A 22,568-nucleotide genomic window follows, 5' to 3' on the forward strand; every position below is an offset into this window, starting at 1 on the left:
CCATGCATTCCTAAAGCCTCTGTTTCAGAAACAAGATGACTGTTATCAACTCTCTGGCTTTTTTAGCATGGTTTTAGTCCATTTCACTGGTGGATAAAAGTATGCAAATAGTCATCTTAAAGGATCAAGCAAAACGAAGGTAAATAAAAATTGCCCCACATTCCTTCTCAAGATCTTGTGATTCTGGAGTCACCTTCCTGATTCTGAGATATTGATTAAAGACTCTGAAAGCTTATTTCAGATAATCAAATTAAAGCTGCCTGTGAGAACCTGAAGAACAGTTTCATAATACTGAGAGATAAAATGGCAGATGAATTTTAATCTCAATAAATGCAAAGAAATGCACAAAGGGAAAAATAACCCTAAATGCATAGACATACATATGTAATGATGGGCTCTAGAGTAGTTATTACCACTCAGGGAAAAGATCTTCAAGACACCAGCTCAAGCCCAGCGGTATTCAAAAAGCAAACAGAATGTTAGCAATATGAGGGAAGGAATTGAGGCTAAAACAGAAAACACCATTATGCCATCAATAGTGCAGTCACATCCCAAGTATTGCCTGTAGTTCTGGTCATTCAACCTGAAAAGAGGTGGACAGTCACTGTCATCAGAGCCTTGGAAGAACTCGTTTGCAAATGGGACATTTAGTGGACTAGGTTTCTCTTGCTGGACAGATATCACATAAAGGGATATGACAATGGTATATGTAATTAGCAATGATATGGATAAAGTGCAAAGAGAATTATTATTTAGCACTTTTCATAATAAAAACCCCCATGATTACCTAGTGAAAAAATCAGCAAGCTGGTACCCAACAAAGAAAAGTTTTTTTGGTTTGGTTTTGGTTTATGTTCCACTCCCCCCACCCTGCCCCCACCTAAGAACACATAACTGAACTATGGATCCCATTGCCCAGGAGCCTGGGAAAGAGGAAAGTTTACACGGCTTAAAAAGGAATTAGATGCATTTATAAAGGACAGTTAAGCACAATGATCCTTAGGCAGCCTCCAGCTCAGAGGTTCTTTAAGATACTGAAAGATAGGAAGTAGGAAGGTATGAGAGGGAGAAGATTATGTCTGCTTTGTTTCTTGTAGTCTTTTCCCAACCATCTGCTCTGAGCAATACTTAGAGACAGGATACAGGTTAGGCAGAGAGCTATTCTGAGCCAGTAAAGCAGACCTTATGTTCTTACTATGTTTTCCACACTATGTGTAAAGTAGAAATTTATCTTTATTCAGCACAAGATCCAACTTTCTTTCAGCTATGGAATCACAATAAAAAACTCCAGAATTCTAATTCAAATCCTAATTCTAACTCTAACATTCTACTATAAACAAATAACTCTAACTCACTTAGTAATGTATTATTTTTTAAAACAACTTGGGCAGTTGCTAAAATAGAAAGAAAACCATGTTTCATTTGTCTGGGAATAAAAGCAGCTTTCAAACTATGGATATCTCTAGTTTTCCTGGTTAGTATCACACATAAGTTTAGACCAAAAAGACTTCTACAGCTTGTCATCCAGATAGGTAATAAAACTTTTTGTAGGACTACACTTTCCCAGTTCTGCCTGAAGTCCATGAAAACTACCAACATGGAATATGCCTTAAAGAACTGCAGTGTACAGACTTGCTTTTATACAACCCTTGTCCATTATCATGGTTCTAAAGGTTTGAGTAAAGTCGTTTTTCCTTATCTCCCAAGAAAAAATTATTTATGCCAAAGCACTTTACAAAGAAAAATACAATTTAAACTATGATGAAGGCCATCACACAAGCAACATTCTGTAAAATCTAAACTGAGGTAGGCATTCCGTATTCATTTCAATTCAGTGCTAGCCATACATGATTTTAATTTTAACAGTAGCAAGGAATTTTGCATCTCTCGTCAGGGACTCTCATCACAGCATGACAAAAATCCACATTGTATGAGCTATGCAGCCTAGGAACACCTGATCACAGTTATCCTTTTAGTTCAACTCCTTTGATGAGCAATTCCCAAAGGCAATGTTTTAAATTTGTGGAGAAAATATATCTCTGGCATTAAACTCAAAGATTTACAGTGATGAGGATACATTACATAGAAGGAGAAACTCCAAGAAGAAATTCACAATTCTTTCAACCAGTGTAAAGCTTATCTTGCTTTGCTTGGTGTTGCAAAATTCTGTGTGCATGAATATATGCAAAGCTGAACTAGCATTTGGCCACACATAACATTTAAAAAATAAGAGCTGGGACTCAGTTCTCAGAAGGATCAAATCCATGGTGGCACTATTTCAACCTCAAATTCAGCACAAGTCTGTACAAAATCTCAGCTGATGGGCACTGAGTCATATGAAAGGCAATGTACAACAGCAAAAGCTGAAAGGCAATATTCCCAGTTCAAACATCTCCTCTCAGTTGCACATGATAGTAATGAATTTTGATATTCTGCTTTTCTTATATAGCTCCCTACAGCAACATCAGTGGGAGATCTGCATACATAAGAAGAGCAGAATAGCAAAACAGAGAACCAGCGGCTCAGAAGTTATGGTGATTAGAATGGTAGAAACAGCTAGATTAGGTCAATAGGACATGAGATCAGCATGCCCTCACTATTGCCTAAAGTATAAGCATTAAATTGACCACACTTGTAACTGTGAATGCACTCTGAATTATGTGCAAATTCATTATCTCTGTATAACATCGCACACGCAACAGGAACATAAAGCACAATTAACTTTTTAATGCAAGTCTTCTTTTTCGGAACACAGGTATTTGTTTTGCAAAGCAGGACATTATATAAATATCAGCTCCACCTTTCCCCCAGACAAACATTTTAAAAGTTTTCTTATTGATTTTTGAAAGCTTTCTGTATTTGTAATAACAACGCCTAACTTAATTACTATGGCAATAACGGGGCACATTTGCTATCCCAGGAAAGGAATAAGAATCTACCATTATGTCTCTTTCTCAGATTAAGAGCTTAGCAACAAAAAATATCCTGAACACACTAAATATTCTATCTGGGTTTTCTATCAATCTGGTCATTACTGAAAAATATTCCAAAGGGACAACAAGTTATTACATTTTTGTGACTCTCAAGAACAAATGAAGGAAACATGAGCAGAACAGTGACTCAGAGATGATGGTTGGCACAGAAATGTAGGGGGGGGGCGGTGTGTGATTTTGATTTTTTAAGTGTCCCAGTAATCATGGGAAGAAAGCCAGCACACATGCAATTTGCTCATCAGCCATTAATTGTCAGTGACTGCTGCCACGGTCATTCAAAAACCATTAGATGTGAGAGATGGAAACTTATCACAAAGGCATACACAATCCAGAACAAACACTGTGTGCACACAAATTTTAAATGTGGATTGCACTGCCACCAGAATACACATTGTTCTCTCTGGGAAGAATATTCATGAAGACATAATTACAATATTTGGTGTTGCATAAACAAAATCTCAAAAAAGCACACTCCTCATCTGAACAGGGAACCCTTCAAGTCAATCAATAATGGGAGCCTACACTGAGAAAAAGGCAAAACGTCCTTCCTACAGATGACATATCTTTCCACCTAATCCAATGCTCTTCAGCGGATTTCAACACAAGTCATTCAGTGGGTTTTGAAGAAGTCCCTTGTCACCTTTCACTAATTGAGAGTTTATTTGGGCTTCTTTAAAAAAATAATAAATTTGTAGGGTTCTTTCAACATAAACCTAAAAAAAATTAGCAACGACAGGATTTGCCAGCTGTCTTCTTCTCTTGTACTAGCATCACTTATAATCTTACTGATGCTTAAGTAAGAGATGAAAGCATGTTTATTACCTTCCGTTATCCACAACAATTCATTCTAATTCTGCTTTTGCCTACCTAGTGCTAGTGCAGATAGAATAAATTCTTCCGTTCTTTACTAACACAAACGTTCCTTAAAATAATGACTTTATTTCTTGCAGGATTAAGATTAGGGGGAAAAGATTATTTGCTTTTACTCCTTGCTAAACCAAATTCTACTCTTTTTAACCATGTGTTAGATTCCATTTCAGTCAGCAAAACAACAGAGAATTCAAGCTGGGTGTAACAAAATTTTAATGCAATACCATTTACTGAAATAGATAACTAGGACTATACTTTTATACCCAGCATTACTTGTTTAGTTTATTTATAGAAATATACGTGTTAATAGATACATTCTAGATACAGTCAGGAATTTTTTAAACAGAAAACTGATGTGTGAATTCTAGCAATCAGTGTAGCAATCAGCAAGTAGGCAATATTGTTTTACTCACCATGATCATTTCACTAGGCCAACAGAAGTCCCAAACCACAATTTAACTTCTCAAAAATTAACACCCACATTTAATGAATTATCTAAACTACTCAGTAGATGTCAATATGGCACTATGAGACCAGACATCACAGGCAAGCATGAGAACAGAAGAATGGAGAGAAGAAACTGAAGGTGATAAAATCCTTCAAGAATTTGAAAAAAAGACATGAAGGGTTGTTGTGGTTTACCCCCAGCCAGCAACTAAGCACCACGCAGCCGCTCACTCTCTCCCCCACCACCCAGTGGGATGGGGGAGAAAATCGGGAAAAGAAGCATAACCCGTGGGTTGAGATAAGAACGGTTTAATAGAACAGAAAAGAAGAAACTAATAATGATAATGATAATGATAATAAAAGGATTGGAATGTACAAATGATGTGCAGTGCAATTGCTCACCACACGCCGACCAACACCCAGCTAGTCCCCGAGTGGCAATTCCCCACCCCCACTTCCCCGTTCCTATACTAAATGGGATGTCCCATGGTATGGAATACCCCGTTGGCCAGTTTGGGTCAGCTGCCCTGGTTGTGTCCTGTGCCAACTTCTTGTGCCCCTCCAGCTTTCTCACTGGCTGGGCATGAGAAGCTCAAAAATCCTTGACTTTAGTCTAAACGCTACTTAGCAACAACTGAAAACATCAGCGTTACCAACATTCTTCACATACTGAACTCAAAACACAGCACCGTACCAGCTACTAGGAAGACAACTAACTCTATCCCAGCTGAAACCAGGACAAGGGAATAAAACACAGAAAGTTCAAATAATTTTGAAAGACCCCTATGTCGTGAACAGGTATAATACATCATGCCTTTAATAGTTGGGGAGCCATACAATTTAAGGTCTTTCCATATCATTTTTCAGTACTCATCAGAGCAACATTGTATGGTCTTGCATATTAATGTACAGCTTGCAAATACAAGCATATTCTTCAGTTGTGAAGAGTCAAAATAAGTCAAATAATGGTGGGGACAGAATGCCCAAGCAGAAATATCATGGCACAAAGAGTGACCACAAGGAACTGAGGGGTAGAAAAGTACATGGAAACATCTGTCTCTTTGAACAAAGTGGACCACCAGAAAAAACCCACAGTTTTAATGAATACTAATGGAGGCTACAACCTGCAATAGCCTAATGACCCTCATGAAACCTACTGAAAAAACAATGATGAAACTGAAAAGTCTAAATATCACCTGTCCCCCAAACCACCAATGATGGCAGAGCTTTCCCACTTCCACAGCTGAACCAGAAAAGAATGAAATGATTCTTCTAGTCCAATGGAGGAAACTAGGGGATCAATTCTAGCCAGAAACCCTTAAAAGATGAATGTCTGAGTATACAAAATATATCAGTCCCAAAATAGCTAAAACTGACTTCTTTCACCCTGTTTGGAATGGTGAAAATTTCTAAAAAACTGACATTAAGTTAAAGATAAATTGGTGGTCAAGAAAAAGGCATAGTGTGAAAAGCATGAGCTCCATCTTGTGAGAGCAGTGGCAGCCACTTTCAGATTCAGTAGTTGCACATGCCCATGATGCATCTATCAGGGTTTGCTGTAGTATCTCTAAAAGTGTTTAATTATGAAAGTGATATACCATTATTCTGGATGATTTTTGGACAGAAGAAACAGCACTTTCATGTATGGATAGAATGTTTCTATTTCTGTAAGACGAAAACTAGGATCACTGAAATTTTCTTAAAGGAGTAAAAAATGCAGAATTGTGTTCTTCTGTAAGGGAAAACCTTGCTCCCACAAGTAGGTGTTTTATTATAGAGAAGGCAAACTATAATTATAAATTCCACAAGCAAAAATATTTCTTGTAAAAATGGAAAACCATGGACTACCTAAGAGAAAATAGATAAGAGAAATCCAGCTGGGATTGAACAAGGAAAATGTTGTCCTCCAGTTTAAAAAATATAAATCCAACCCTCCCTTACCCCTTTGCTCGCTGCCCCCAAAACAGCAAAACTTTTGGACGGAGCAACTCATGTCTTTCATGGTGGTGTCAGAACTGAAACAGGAAATAAAAATTTCTAAAACTAAAATAATGCTCACATTTTTCAAGGTCCATTTGAGCAAAAGTACACTGAAACAAAGTCCAATGTTCAGTACATTTAACTATGCAGACAAAAGAAGCTGTAGCTTCTGAGTTACCTTCAGAGTCAATCAGAGCAAACAATGTTATCACTGCAGTGCCAGTACAGGAAAGGTGTAGGTTACCATCAGTGAGATGTTAGCTAGACTAAATAATTTCTCAGACAAAATTGCTAGTTTGCACTATTGTTAATAGTTTTGACAATAAGTTATGACTTTCCCCCTCTCCTTTATACATGAGAAGGAAGAGGATTCAATGGAAGAACTGGGTGTTACTCCTTTGTACAGGGAAGCTCCCTGGGCAGCCTCCCAGTCTCAGGAGTTACCAGAATCTAGCCTGCATGGCTACAGAAATAGGCACATATGTAGATATGTAAGTAATGCTCTTTTGTGTTTGTTTATAGCAAGTGACTACATTTATCTGGAATCCCTATGCATTTCTATGGCCTTTTCATTTTTACAGTTGCATAGACAACAAAAATCCAACACTTCACCAGAATGTGCAATCAGAAATGATTATTTTGATGAAACATTAGACTATATTCTGTAGAATTTAATTACATATAAAGATTTGATGTTTAAAAGAAACAAATCCTAACATTTCCCATCTGGATTCCAGAATCCTGCCCGTTTGCCTCACTGGTCCTTTCTTCCTATCTTTACTAGGCGCAGGGTTTTCTAATATCCAGAGAGATTTTTCCCTCTTTATCTTTCTATGCTGAAATAATTCTAATGTTTTAAGGCATCACAAATCCAAACCTCTTTTTATATAGCCTGGAACATGTTCTCCACGTCTCTCCTTTTTATACTTCCCACCTTTTATAGCCACTTATTCTATTCCAAAGCCTTCTACTATGAATTCTGAAAATGCAGTTCTTCCCTTCCCAACTGTTCTGTGATGGCCACCATCCACATACGAAATTCCTATGCGTTCCTCCCACTTGGGCAGATACACTTCTCAAAAAGCTGGAAATGTTACTGCAATTTTTTTCTTTCTCTCCCACAAACTGCGCTTATCTGCCACTGCGTCCACCAGGGTATTAGTCATGAAAGACAGTGGCTTTTTAAAGTGCTGCATTATCTGTCAAATCTTATATAGAGGACTCTGGGCTCAGACAGGATTTTCCAGCTCTATTTAACAGGGACTCCAACCCTCACTTTGAGGAGTTTAGGTTAGAATCAAAGCCCAGGAAAATTACTGAGACCTTTTTAAAGTATATTACAAAAATAAAAAGAAAATGGAACCCAGGTAGTTGTAAGTATAAGAAATTCAGTAAATACTAAGAAGAAAGCCTGAGGTAACTGTATTTGTGAAGCCCAGCTGCTGAAGGTACTGAAAAGTTTGGATTCATCTTCACTTGTCTGTAAGTGTATTGCATTATAAGCAAAGAACAATCAAAGAATGTTGAAAAACATGACAAATAATCTGCCTTTAAAAGTATCTGAAAAATAATGAGTGTTACTAGAGATTTTAGCAAGTCATTACATTTCTTATCTGGTAGCAATGTGCTTTGTAATGATTGCCAGGAAATACCCAACAGGTCTGTACAACAAGGCAAACTTCCCATCAAAGAACACCAATTTGTTTTTAACTTAAATTTGATGAAATTGCTGACCTTCTGGATGAAATTTAAAATGAGGTGATTATGAAGATTAATTTTTAAAAAGGAGAAGATTGCCATTCCTTTTTCATTAATGATCTCTGTTAAAAACAAGAGCTTTTGTAAAAAAGCCAGAGGGAGGAGAAATAATAAAAATGAAGGTAGCTGGACATATTGTAATGAATATAATCCCACAAGCTTCTCTTTGTTAAATCTATCATGCTTCATTGGCATTTAGAAGTCAAGGATTGAAGGATTAAGGCTATAGAGAGAATAGGATTAAAAATCATGTACTCTGATTTCTACTTATCATCTACTTATCATTTCTACTTTAATCATACTTATTATGATTAAACAATATTTCAGAAGGAATTTCAACCTTTTGTTCTTTATTGGCATCAAGGCCTTGAGTATGATCTTTGCTAAACATGGTGTTGTGAATTCTTTTCTATGTGAAAAGATTTTATTTCAGAATTTCCCACATTGGAGTATTCTTTTCAATGGTCCTTGTAGGAATATTGCAGGCCACCTCTATTCTCATACCACACAAGGCTCTCATTTTAGTGGCAAAAATCAACCTTGTGCAGTCAGTGAGAATTTTGCTACTTGCTTCAATGGTGAGTGGAATCCAATTTATAGCTCATTAAAGATGTGAATTGTTAAAACTCTGGCCCTGATTCTCCTGATGAGTTTAAAAAAATCTCTCTCCCTTCTTTTCTAAATTTCATTATGCATTCCAGCTGAAAACTACTTAAGCTTAGCCAGTTAACTTGGCAGCAAAATGAAAACGGGTTGCTATCAGAAACTGGACTTGAGGATCTCCAGCAGCGCCAGCAGAAACTCAAGCTACCATAGCCGTTTTGTGGTGGTCATGTAGCCTTGGACGATCTTTCGGTTGCAGCATAGTTTAAACTGTACTATCATGTTAGCTCCAGTTTGCTGGCTCTGTTTTGGGGTCCATCACTGGTGAATCTGTTTAGTTAATTCTGAAATTAAATTAAAATTTGAAAAAGTTTTACAAAATAACAGTCAACATTTATTGCCATTTTAAAATGTGTTATTCATTATATCTTACATCACTGATGAACATGCTGCATTCCTTACAGTGGGCATTTATTATACATGTTATAATAAAGACTTAAACTGTAAAGGGCTGTACATAAAAAATAATACTTCACATCTCTATGAACTTTTTCAGCTGAGAATCTCAGAGCATTTTACAAGCAAGTAAGTTTCACAGCCACATGAAAGGTGTGTTTACATGACCCCCTTTCATAAAACACTGAAACTGGAAGTGATTTGTTTTCGTAACATCATGAACTAATTAGAATGTAAGCCTGTGATTTTCCTCATCAAGGACCATGGGACAAGTCAGTAGCTTCCTCAGCCTACATTTATCAACCTTTAAAATCCTCAGGCTGCTGGAAGAATTACTATTGGGCTGACAATACCTGTATAGGCAGGGATCCTTGCAGCGTGTGTGCAGCCACAGGATGCCTCTGAGTCCTGGGCATCTCGCCATTTAAACACACGATCTGGGTGAGCAGTGAGTGCAAGACAGCCAAGTGCTAGCTGAACAATGAAGGAAAATAGACATTTTTTCTATACTGTTATTCATTCTTGTCCTTGCAATTACCAACTCTATTTAAGATTAAGGTTAGTACTCTACAGGGATTTGTATGTCTGAGACTGTGAGAAACTGTAATGGTTCTGAAAGCAAAGTAATACTTAATAGTCCATTACAGCTTAAAGGACTTATCCGTCACACTGATAAGTGTACTCCAAGCAAATGCTCCCTGCACCCAAGAGTTCCCTCAGGGAGATACCAGCAGATTGCCCAGGGCTGGCCCCAAGGCAAAGACAGCCAAGGTATGTACATGGGGACAACTATTCTGTCCTAAGCCTTATCCAAGGGTGGAGAAGTAATTCTTCTCCTATAAACTGTGTCACTGCAACCAGATTGTGCAGAGAAGTGTCTTCTGAACTCCCAGGAAGAAACACTAATGAGGTGCCCCCTTTCTTATTTTTATTATCATTATTGTGACTTTGGCATTGAAGGTTTTATTGGTCAGTTAATGCCCAGCTGGTGTTGCCAGCACAAAATGCCCTTCCAAAGGTCATGACAGTTTAAGAGATTTTGTGTTATTGTTTCATTAACCCAAAATTGAAAATGCAAGCTGAAAAAAGCATGTTCAATATATACTTAAATGACAGAAAAAAATCATTGTGATCAATATTATTGCAAGTAATGCCAGCTCCATTACAAAACTGATGGCATTAAATACTACTTAAAAGTGGGGTTAATAACCTGCAAAAGAGAGTTTGAAGTAAAAACCCTGTGGTTTAAAGGTGCAGTAGTCTTATCATCTGGAAACACCTGGATTTAAGTCAAAACTGGAAATGAATTTGGTAGTCTGTCAATCCATTTCCTAATTCCTAGTCATTTGTTCATATCACAAAGCCACCAGGCAGGAGTGTGTGATGGGCAGTGCCTACTCTGAAGTGAGTCAGGCCTGGAACAGGAAGGGTTTTGATGTCTGAATTGAAAAGCGTTTGCAGAGCAGTATCAAAAGTTTGCGGCAAAATTACTCATGTGTGCCTGACACTCTCAGCTGAACTCTGTAAGCATTGCTTACTTGCCCTTGGGAGAAAAAACAACAGTCCTTGACACAGCAACTCAAACCATCCCAGAGGAGATGGTTTAAAATGTCTAGGGACAATGTCATGCTCTACGTTGCTCGCGTATTTTCTCTCTGGATTGATTAATCTGACATTATATTCTGCACCCCACCTGGCAGAGGAGCTTACTGAACATGTTTTTCTCACTTGCAGGATAGTATCCATTCCAGGCTGTAATAGAGAAAGCTGATGTGTTTTAAGATAAAAGAAATAGGTCCCCACGCACTTTTTGAGAAACATGTATAAGCCTCATCCTCAAGAGAGGATGCAGAGGAGGCCAGCCTCTGGATCTTAGATGGATGTGATACTTCAGAGCCTTGAATATTTTGCTAAGCTCTGGAGAAGACCAAGCTTAGAGATGCAAGCTTGTGATTAACCTTTCCTCTTTTCTGTCTTCAACAATCTATCTCCCTCTTCACTGTGCAGCCTTTCTGGCTTGTCATTTTGTACTTGATTCCCTACCCACAAATAAATTCCCAACACAGGGATCTGGATTCCCTTTCAGGCACCGGGTCACCACATATCAGATGCTGCAGCAAGTACTTGGTAGGTGCCCACAGCATCTATGATGGGGAATTCTTTGCTTTTCCCTTCGCAGAGAGAGCACCTCCTTGGCCATCCGCTATCCATCATGATTGTGCACTATGCTTCCTCTCCCATTTGAAATCACTTAACATGTCCATATTGAGACATAACAGTTCTGTATTTTTCATGGAAGATATTAACTAGCATTTAGACTCCAGCCTCCAAATGGCTTCAGTGAAGAAGAGTTAAACCCACTTTAAATATTTCTGAAATTTCATGTGAGATGGACAGGTGGCCACTTCTGTGGACTTTATTTATTTGTGGCTTAGTCATATCTTATAAATTAACATTAAGCTAAAATTCTCCACACATATGAACTGCTAATAAAATAAGCAAAGGTCTCTTTATATATAGTTATGTCTCATTCTATATAAAAGCATTATTTTATATGAAGACCTATTTAATCTGGCATGCGAATAAAAGAATTAAACTATGCTGGTACAAAGTCTAAAAAAGAGACTCTCCTCAACATATTTCCAACAGCAAATATAATTCCCTGGAAACAAGGTTTAAAATAGCAATACTGGTAGACCTTTTACTACAGTGAAACAAATGGTACCATTTAACACACAATGTAACTAGCACTTAGCATCGGATATCAATCATGACTTGTATAATTTTAGGAGTTCTTGTTTTGATCAAGAAAAAAAACACTTTTCTGAAGAGGATATCTCTTTCCACTTTGGTTTCCTGGGGAAATGAACTTTATGGGTTCATACTGTCTGTTCACCATTTCCCTCTGTGAAAGTCTGAATCTTTTGTTAGTTTTCAACTAAATTTAGCTGAGACACAGAAATCTCAAAGATAAATACATTGCCCCTGCATCAGATAATGTTATACGGTGAGTCCAGCAGGTACTTGTCTTGCCTGCACAAGCCAATGTGGTTTGCACAGACAACTTAAAAAAGAAAAGAAAAAAAAAAAAGCCTTTTAGAAACCACCAAGAGAAAAATTTGTAGGAAGCAATGAGGAGAATACCATGTTGAGAGACACAGTGCTCGGGGTCACACAGCACTAGACAAAACCCAAAAGCTAGCCTTCTCTCCCAGTTCATATTGGGATCCATTCATTCAACAGAAAAAGGGGCTTGATCTGGATTTGCAAGATGTCCTGCTAACACTTTTTCCACTCAACAGTGTAGGGCACTTCCTCCTCATCCCATGTCCTCCTCTACCCATGTACAGCACTGCTCCGTCCAAGTTTCACATGTAATCTCTGATATGGATCCATCCCGATCAGCCGAAAAGTCCCACACCCCTTTGTACCCTAGACTGCTGAAAGATTTGGTTTCAAACTCAAGGCTACTGCTACCTCAATAAATGAAAAGCTACCTGTAGGTAAGTATCTGCTTGCTACAAGTCGCCACTAGTGGGCATTGCCACACATAAATGGTATCCATATAAGGTAAAAGTTTACTACTTGGTTTCCAGCAAAAATGCGTGTAAGGGAATCAAGAAATAATGCTTTACCCATAAAACCAGCATGCCTATGCTCAAATGCATCTATGAAACAAAAATATGAAGGGTTGATATGTCTTACTACAGCATAGTGAAGAATCAGGTAAACAATGACAAATTATTTCTTATTATGTTTGTGATTTACTTCAAGTTGCAATGTTGGATAGAGTTATTAAGATGCTTAACTATAGAGCAGCTTGCACTTACTAAAAGGAAGGAGGTGTACACAGACATGTTCTATGGTTTGATCATGACAGAAATGCTCAAAAATTCTGTGTAAATAAAAAAAAAATGTGGCTAAAAGTACTGAAAAAACTGCCTGTGTCATAAAGCAGTCTGAGTCACATTTATTTTTTAGATGAAAAAAAATATCAATAGGTATTCAGTACGAATTAAAACAAGAAACCAAGTGCTCCAGTTTTGACACCATTTTTTACTCATTTTATACGTTCAGTTGCAAAATCTTTACAAGTAAGAAGAAAAATAATTTATAAATAAAACAGAACAGTTTCAAACACAAACAGATTTTTAAGATGCTCATCATGAAACAGGAATTATGGAGATTAATGATAATGCCAATTATTTATTCTTTCTTTTCATTATTTATTTTTATTCCATACAAATAATCTTCTCGAAGAAGAAAATTATCAGATAGAAAATACAAAAAAGAACAACAAATTTAAAATCTTGTTTTTTAAAGCAGTGGAGTAGGTTGGGTTTTATGCCTAATAACAGTAGTAGTAGTAGTAGTAGTAGTAGTAGTAGTAGTAGTAGTAGTAATAATAATAATAATAATAATAATAATAATAATAATAATACCACCTTCTAAATCTACAGGATCTCTTTGTATAGGATTTATTTGCTGGCAGCTGAAGTTAAAATGGATATATGCAATGGTTCATTACATGGTTTGAACTCTTAACAAGAAATTCAAAGTGTATTAAATGTAAGCAAGATGAGAAAGACAGTCCTAGATTTTATTTCTTTCATGCCAACACTCAAACAAACTAAAGATATTATGGAAAGTTATTAATTTTAACAAAAGCTAGTGAAATTTGAGAAAATACTTGGTTTGGATTCCTGTTTACATTTGTGGAAATATAACAGTAGAGGTGCCCACATAAACTTTCCTCTGTCACTGGAAGTCTGAGTCTAATTTCTATCACTTAGATGGTTTAGGGAGGAGGAACATCTGCTGGAAACAAGCAAAACAGTCAAGACTGCAGGCTAATTGCTGGGCTTCAGTCATTTCTAGGGTTAGTATAGGGGCATGTAAAAATGGTGAGGCAGTAGCTTAGAACAGGAACATGAAGAGGGACTGTATGTTAAATGGCAAGGTTTTGAGAAAGAAGGATTTTTCAGCATTAAAGCACCCATAAAACATTACACAAAATTGTCTGAAAACGTTTTTTCTTAAATCTTAGCACCATTTAAAGAGTTTTCCAAACTGAAAACGCAGTGAATAAAGGTGGTCCTGTGTCTCACGAGACGTGTCCAGCTAAAAATGCACTAAATGTTTCAGAAAAAAGTAAGAAAAAGTGGGCCTATTTACTCAAAGATTATTGGTTTGCTAGGATATTTATACACATAGCCTAATCAGTGATTGCCTTTATGATTCTGAATTTAACATTTGTCTTCTGTTGGTTTGTGGGGTTTTTTTCCTGGCAAGAATCATATTAAATATAAAAATATATGTTTAAAAACTTGGTTCTAGCAATAAATCTACAGCTTTCCTTTTTTTTTTGAGAAATTCTGGAATGTTTAGAGATGATTGATCAAGATGATGACAGTGTTCTCAAAGAAGGAAAGGGAGATGAATTCCTGAATTTGTGACTGCATGTGCTACGACACACTGCATGTGTCATGCAAAGCCCTGAGAAGGAACTCTGCTGTCTGGGTGAAAAGGAAAAGGGAGAGGTCCTGTATGCCATGAAGTGGCAGGGCAAGGAAATACGTACCTTCCACTGCTATTAGCAAAGGGCATTTGCTTGGAGGACTCAGTATGGGAGATGTCCAATGGGAGATGTCTTATGTAGCATGAAACAAGGGGCTCAACTGGGAGAGAAAGATGAAGAGGACAAGGGTAGATGTGTGTGTCACTGGCATGAAGAAGAGTGCTGAAAATGTGCATGGCTCTGAGCTTACCAAAAGGTATTGCCTGTGACTGCAGGAATGGGGAAAAGGATAACCTGACAAAACGTGACAGGAGGGTGGGGTTCCATTCAAGATGAAGACACCTAAATGTAGTAGTCTGTCTACATACAGGTGTTTACATGTGAACCAGATAACTGTGCCCTCTAATTGCCAAAATACAGCTGACATTCACAGTCAATGAAGTTTAAAGGCAACTCGGCTCACCTTAAATATCTATATTTTGCAGTCAAGTTGGTGGGTGTAGAGGAGATGGAAAGACAGATGACAGATGAATGCTAGGTGAAATCAAAGCTTTATTTATAGTCTTAAGCCTACTTGTATTTCAAAACTAAGAGATAGGAGAAAGGAGGTTGACCTAAAAAGAATTGGAGGGTTAAGAGTGATGGAGACTACTGGCTGAATGGATTAGTAATGAAATAAGTGAAATTTGTAGTAATGAAATAAGTGAAATTTGACATATCTGATCCCAGGAAATTTCAACAGCTGTTTAATCCCCAAATTGGATAAAGAAGTAAACGTTCACTTTTCTCCAGAATTGAAAGTTCCCTAAAATGAATTAAAGAATTTGAAAAATTTAATTACTACATTTCTTAACCAAAAATGAACTTTCTAAAACCTGAGATATTTCATGTCATTAAGGCTGAACTGCCTTTCAATATTAAACTACATTTTATACTGCCTTATGGGACTTGTCATTCTTTTCCATATTCTCTCACAAAGAACAGACTCTGTTATTAGACCACTCACATAATATACCTGTAATCATGCAAATCCTGTGAGTCTGCTATGTAATATGACCCTACAGAAAATGTAGCAACCAGGGAATGTAGCTCACAGAAACAAAGGGGGCAGAACTATAACTTCTGTAGTACTCTATAGTTAAAAATTGGTTAACCAATTTTGATGTGGGGAAAAAAAAAAAGGCATCTTTTAAAAGAAGTATTCTAATTCAGAAAAACCAAATATTTAGTTCATATTTTTAGGACAGAAACACAATATTTTTCATAAAGTCAAGATTTTCTGGACGAAATCAGAAATGTGTAAAAAATTCTAGAAGAAATGCCAGCTATTTCTGCTTACAGCTATCATGAAACTCAGGCACCATACAAACAGAAAGTAAGAGGCAATTCTTGCTTCAAAGACCTGCCATCTAAGCAGATCTGACAGAGCGAAAGTTGAAGTAATTTGCTGAAACTCACACAGAAGTTCCATGACAGAGACAGAAGTAAAGATCAGCCCTTAAAACCTCCTGACCTACAAAGGGGTTTAGAGCAGTGGGTGTCATTAAAGGAAAATAGGAGTCCACAGCACAGAGGCAAAGAAAGCTTGACTTGGTAGAGCTTGTCAATCTCTTGGCAAAGGCATATGAAATTTTTTCCAAGAGGAGGGATGTGCTGGAAGGTTGGTTCAGATTTTGCAAAGAGAAATGAGCAAGCACTGGGATTTGCAGATACAGAAGCCAGAGAAAATGAAGAAATCGTATTTGGCAAAGGAGTATGGAAGAGCTGAAAGTGGAAGAGAGGAAATGCCTGGGGCGGAGGGGGCCCTCAGTATCACTAGCCCAGAACATCAGGACTCAAATACTGTACACTGCTTGGACGTTGTCTGGTGTGAAAACTGCATGTTGGTGGCAGAATGAAGAAGGAGGATTTGGCAGGATTTACACTGAAAGGAGAACACAAAAGTTGGGTTGTTCAGAATGAAAACCTGATAGCAGAATCTGATAGGTGGTAAGGACATCATAACATATCTCAGAGAATCTATACAAGTTTTAGATGTGACAAAATGAAAACCACAAGTTATGCAGATAGCAATAAAGAAGCAAGGTAAGTATAATTTTCTATCTAAACACTGATGTCTTTCTAAAATTTTGTATCTCTGAGTAAAATGTGCCAGAATAAATCATAAAGTGTAACAGAAAAGATGTTTGGCACAAAAAAAATCTACCAAGCCACAGCCGAAACGCGTGTGAAATTAATCCTTGATCTGACATTAAATCTAAACAAAAATTCCAAATTCCTGTGTGCTATAACAATGTCCCTGGTGTTGGACCTCAATGGCAAGGTGCAGCCATTCTAAGGTATATCAGTGATTTTTAAAAACCTTTTCTTCTGCAGGTATTGGATTAAAAAAAACAAAACCACATTTTTGAACAACAAAAGAACCTTAGGAAAAGAGAGGATGTTGCAAGAACAATCTCTGTAAGAATAGAAAATCTCTCCCTAAAGTCTTTTATGCTTCACTTCAAGTACTTTGCATTAATGAGCTGAGCAACCCTTAAAAGAACAACATGACCCAGCATACTATATTAATTCAATAATCCAGTAGTCAAATAACTACAAAATAATGCTGTTTCTTTAATGCACTGATCTTCATTTTAAAATGTTTCAGATACTTTGGTATATTTTTTAATATTTCAGTGCTTGTTGTGATCTCAGTATACAACAGCTAACAGAAAAAGAAAAAAAGGGGGGAAAAAAAAGCAACACACATTTACTCCAAGTAACTCTGTGATATGTTACTACATAGTTATTGGTAAATTTGGTGAATTTTTCTTCTGCTTTTTTTCACTAGTATTCCTTGAGGAGCAGGCAAAGATATATAGCTTCATATAAGTAATGTGAGAGATTTAGAATGCAAAACTCTTGTGCCCTTTTTTTGTTTCAGTAACACACTTCTGTTGTATTCACTGTAGAATTTACTCTGGGAGCTAGTGTTGTCAGTGCTAGAATAAGCATCACAAAATCATTCAGACATGTAATTTCTGATGTCAGAAGAGAACGTCAGAATTACTGCTGAAATAAGGAAGGGATTTTTGGAATATAGCAATCTTTCAAAATGAAGCCATTGGCAAAAAAAATCCAGGAACATTCTTTACCAAACCACTGACCCTGCATTTCACACAGCCAGCTACTCCTCAGTGACTTCTTTATCAGCCCAAACCAGCACTGAGTTTTCTTTCAGTTAATACTATTTACATTAAACAAATGAATGTATTTTGGAAAATTGAAAATAAATCAGATGCAGCACATGAAAATCTAGTAATACATTTAAAATATTTTAAAATGCTTTGAATTAATGCACATAGCATGCATGCATTTCATCTTTTGTACCTCACAATAATAAAATAAGTAGCAGTCTTTAGAAATCGTTACTTCTTAACTGGCTAATTGAACTGACACTGAACTATAAAACAATGAAAAAAAACCTCCTCAGAAACAGATCTATTACAATACATTTTTACTTTGGCTTTATTAAATGATTTTGATTACTGAAACTTTACCGCAGAAAAAATAGAAATTATACTGAATGCATATAAGATAGTTTGATATGATCTGTATTATTTCATATCTCTGAATCTGTCAATATAGTCATTCCTCCTGCACACGAGCTACAGCTCTTTTAAGCATCCTCAACAGTATTTATGCTTTTAAATTTTAAACCTTTAACAATGCAATACCCCCCAATCCAGCCTTGAACTCTGACAGACACTGATCTCTTGTCTCCCTCCCACACCCTGTTTTATCAGACACTGTTTTGTTTAAATTGGCTACTAAATAGCATAGCACTGTACCTTTAAATACAAATCAAACAATATTCATATTCCCACGGTGCTGCTAGTTTCCCTTATGCATTGAATCGCCTGTAGATTAAAAGCTCAGAATCTGAAAAGGGATTCTGTTCTGCAGACCAAAGTTCTCTGTAGGAGATGAGGGAGAGGGTCAGTCCCGGAGTCACACACACAACAGGCAGAAAACACACTTGTGATCCTCAGCTTTGGATAGCATCAGAAAGGGGAATAAAAAGCAGAAACACATGGCACACTGAGAACTGGTATCACTTATGGCTTCTAACCAAAGCAGCAATTAAACACCTTTCATCATTCCCCCAAATGCCTGATTTTTGTAAGAACTGAGAGAGAGACACACACACACAAAGACAAATCCCCTCTGAGCAGCAACGAAAACTTAATAACCTACCATTTTCTTTGCACTCTTCTGGAGGTTTAGCCTTTTTCGCAAGTCGTGGATCCAGCCATGATGTTGTCTTTGTGTTATGGCTGAAAAGAAAAGAGATCACTCTGAGCAGACACATACTGAAAGGAATCAAGTTTATTCCTTAAGAAAAAAGGGTTAGTCCAACAAAATTGCAATCGATACACTTAATTTGCTTACTGGTTCTAAGTAGCCCTGAAGGAGGTGTAAGAGTAATTGTGCAAGGCAGCTGTAAATTTGGCAACCTCAGCTCCCTGTCCTCAAAGCAGCTATTTTTATTAAAATCAACTAGAATGTTGCCAAGTTAACCTCATTGAAAATGCAGAACTCATCCAGAGCAAAAGGAATTTATTACAAATACAGTGTTCTCCCGTTGAACGAGTGCAGGCGACAGGATTCTGTACCATTCTCACAGTTTTCAGATAGAATTATTTTCATCTTAAACCTGTCCTTTTCATAAATACAGGTTTGTTATTGCTCACCAGCAGCACTGGCAAGGCATAGCAAAAGTGATGCAAATTACAGCATGCTCCTACAAAGTCTACATTTCCGGACAGAGTGATTAATGATACTTTGTTTAACAAACCTTTATCTCTCCATATATAATCCTTCTATCGAGATAAAATAGATATGCACAAGCTGAATGAATCATGTGGCTCCTTTCTATATTCAGAATAGATCTTTGAGGAATCAGCCATCAAATAGTGTTGAACTGGCACAAACTGTTTTCTGGGAGAATATTTTGCCAAATGAATTGATACTTAGCACAGCTAATGAGACTTAAAACCAAATCTTTTCAGTGTATAGCTTTCCCATAAGCATTTGAATTTGGAGCCAAATATTTTAAATATATTAAGAAAGGAAGACTATAAAACAGAAAAGGATGTGATCATTACTCCTTTATTTTTTGAGATGCCTTTCCTACAATACCATCATTCAGAGACACTTCTAACCCATGTTTTATTTATCTGATACATCCTAGGAGGATGATTGTTCCATATAGTACTGAATTATTTAGTGTATTATTAATTTGCTGTGTCATTTTAAAGTGTACTTAAGACTTCTCATAACATTAGTATAAGATGTACAAAAACGGGGCACCTGGCAAAAAATGGATTAGGATGCATTGGTAGTTGGTGAGTTACTAATTAACTGATGCAGTCCATGTGCTCCAAACACCACTGGTTCCTCTAGGCAAAAATAAATGCATGGAGCCAGTTCCTTCTCCCACCATGACTCCCTGTTTAGTCCATGGCAGATAACTTTTCCTCTGCCTCGATTTCTCTCTCTCTCTCTAAAAACAGAGTGATACTACCTACTTCTCAGCATTATTGTCACCACGTTAAGGCTTCCTCCACATTTTGGATGGGAAAAAAGGTAGATGAGAGTTATGTATGGATAAAGTAGCAACTAAAATTAAAATTGAGGCATTTAAATTCCAAATTTAAGCATGCCCTAGTCTAGAACACCATTCACGGCAGGTGAAGAGGATAAACAAAACCTTCCCTTACTTTGAGAGCAGAGATGTATTTGCAGAGTACGAAGAATAAGCCAAAGGTAAGGTAAATTTGCAACGATGCCAGCAGCCCGTGCTTGATTGCAAATGTAACTAAGATGCTTTCTCTGAAGCTCTGGCTGCCTGTGGTCTCCTGTAGGGTGTATTTTTATACCGCAGTCACAGCCTAACTGCAGCTTGTGCAGACATACTTGAGCTAGCTTTAAATTAACTAGGGGAGGTACTGGCAACAATGTCACTGCAGCAGCAGGGAGCTCAGCGCGGGCTCCTCACCCCAGCATCTCCTGAGCTACTTGGGGCCAGCCAGCAGCAGCCGCTGAGCTCCACACTAGCATGGGTACCCCGTTAGCAGTGCCAGAGCTCAGAGGGAGCTTGGACATACCTGTGGAAGCTGCAGTCGCATCTCTGGAGTGTGGGCATGTCTGTAGAACAGCCACTCTTTCCCAGCTACTAATTCTGAATGATTTTAGGGACCCCCCACTGGTTGCAGGGACTAAGTCGGATTCACATAGTTTCCTATGGCTTTAAAAGGGCAATATATAGGACTACCATTAGTAATGTTTGCTGTGGTATAAAGTGGATCTCAAAGCATTTTACAAAGGAAATAAAAATCATCACCCCTGTTTTAAAGGTGGGAACATGGAGTCACAGAGTTATCAAGTGACTGTCCACAGCCACCAGACAAGCCAGTGGCAGAGCCAGTACTAGAAGCCAACTCTGTTGCAAGTTAGCTGGTTGGTGTTTTCCTCGCAATACCACACAACATCAGAACAGACCAATTCACCAGCTCTGAAAATAGCCCTATGACATTTCTAGAATGCGCCTGAGAAATGAGTTTTCGGGCATCTGTAAAGACAGGTGCCAAGCTGAAAATAAGTCCAATTCAGTATTACTGTTTTAAAAAGTGAATTAGTTGAATTACAGCCTCCAAGGATTCTTTTGAAACTGAGAACAACAACAAGCAGTTATGCTTCCCTTCAGCATAAATGTGGCTTTCGTAAACCCAGAAGAACGGATGTCTTCCAGTTTTGTGCACTGTGGCCATTCTAAACAAAACGATAAACAAATAGAAAGTCAACAGCTTTTCCAAAAGAAGAGTGATCCTTCAGTCTACAGCAAAATTTCAGAGGATGAAGCTGGTATCTCATCTAGATCAACTCTTACAGCACTCAATCTCCTCTCCTAGCTGTGTCTCTCAAACCCATCCAGCTACTTTGTAAAAGCAAAACTCATCCGCAAGAACTTTTGTCAATAACAAGTAACTGAAGGAGCAAAGTACCTTTTGAAAATCATTCCTCTCCTCCTCACCCATCACTACACCTGCTCCCCTGCCCTGCCTCTCCTCTTTAGTATCTATACCAAACACACATACTATGTCTTGCAATGGGACTTTAAGTACTTCTAGGCAGGTGCTCCAGTGGGTAAAAAAATCTTCTCCTGCTCTGAAGACAGACCCTATTTGAAAGAAGGCAGAAATAACCCCACCTGTCTTCTAACACCTCTACAGCACCATCAATGTCCTCTTCAGTGCTACATAGTGCTGATTGCCTTGATCATCTTAGCAACCAGGTACACAACACAGAAACACTCCTACAATGAGGACAGACATGACTACTGTTGTGCTGCTCTCCGTAAAAGAGCGAAATAAGTAGCCCTAGAATACAGCGTAGTGTTTTTTTATACATGTCTACTTCTGTTCTACACAGGAGGTTTATCTGGCAGGGTACGCTTCCAGCCTCCCTTGTGTCAGCTTTCAAGTTGTGGATTTTGGAGTGATGCTGCTCTTGCCGTAACTCGTGCTGTGCTAGCACTATGCAGTGTTGTTCAGAGTAACCTCCTGTTAACCTGTCTTCCAGCAAGGGCTAGAATTGGGGTTAGCCAACCATAGAAACAAAAGAGAGGTGGCTTCTTCCCCAACAGCTAGGACACATTGGGAATGAGAGGAAGAACAAAAGCACGGTGGTGCTGGCTTGCTAAATGTCTCAGGGCAGGCTGCAGCGACATCTCAGGAAAGATGCCCCCTCCTTTGTGACCCACGGCTCTGCCTATTCCCTCTTCAGCTCTGCAATGGGCTAGAATCTGTCAAAGCTAAAGGGAAACCTTATTTCTCTCCTAAACAGTTTTTAACGTAATTTAAAAGAAGGGAAAGATTTAACTATGGGAAAGAAGACAG

At 37.8% G+C, this 22,568-nt stretch overlaps 1 protein-coding gene across 2 annotated transcripts in view; it reads right to left on the minus strand.

The window, feature by feature from the left end:
* MAGI2 (membrane associated guanylate kinase, WW and PDZ domain containing 2) overlaps window positions 1-22,568 on the minus strand; it is a 770,034-nt gene that overhangs the window by 214,158 nt on the left and 533,308 nt on the right. For both annotated transcript variants that reach the window (XM_010580933.1, XM_010580932.1), the window contains exon 6: window positions 18,865-18,944. In XM_010580933.1, the coding sequence (XP_010579235.1) occupies window positions 18,865-18,944 (80 nt within the window). The remainder of the gene's footprint in view (window positions 1-18,864; window positions 18,945-22,568) is intronic.

This window comes from Haliaeetus leucocephalus, unplaced genomic scaffold, assembly GCF_000737465.1.
Source record: "Haliaeetus leucocephalus isolate CR32 unplaced genomic scaffold, Haliaeetus_leucocephalus-4.0 Scaffold751, whole genome shotgun sequence".
In the NCBI taxonomy this organism is placed as follows: Eukaryota; Metazoa; Chordata; class Aves; order Accipitriformes; family Accipitridae; genus Haliaeetus; species Haliaeetus leucocephalus.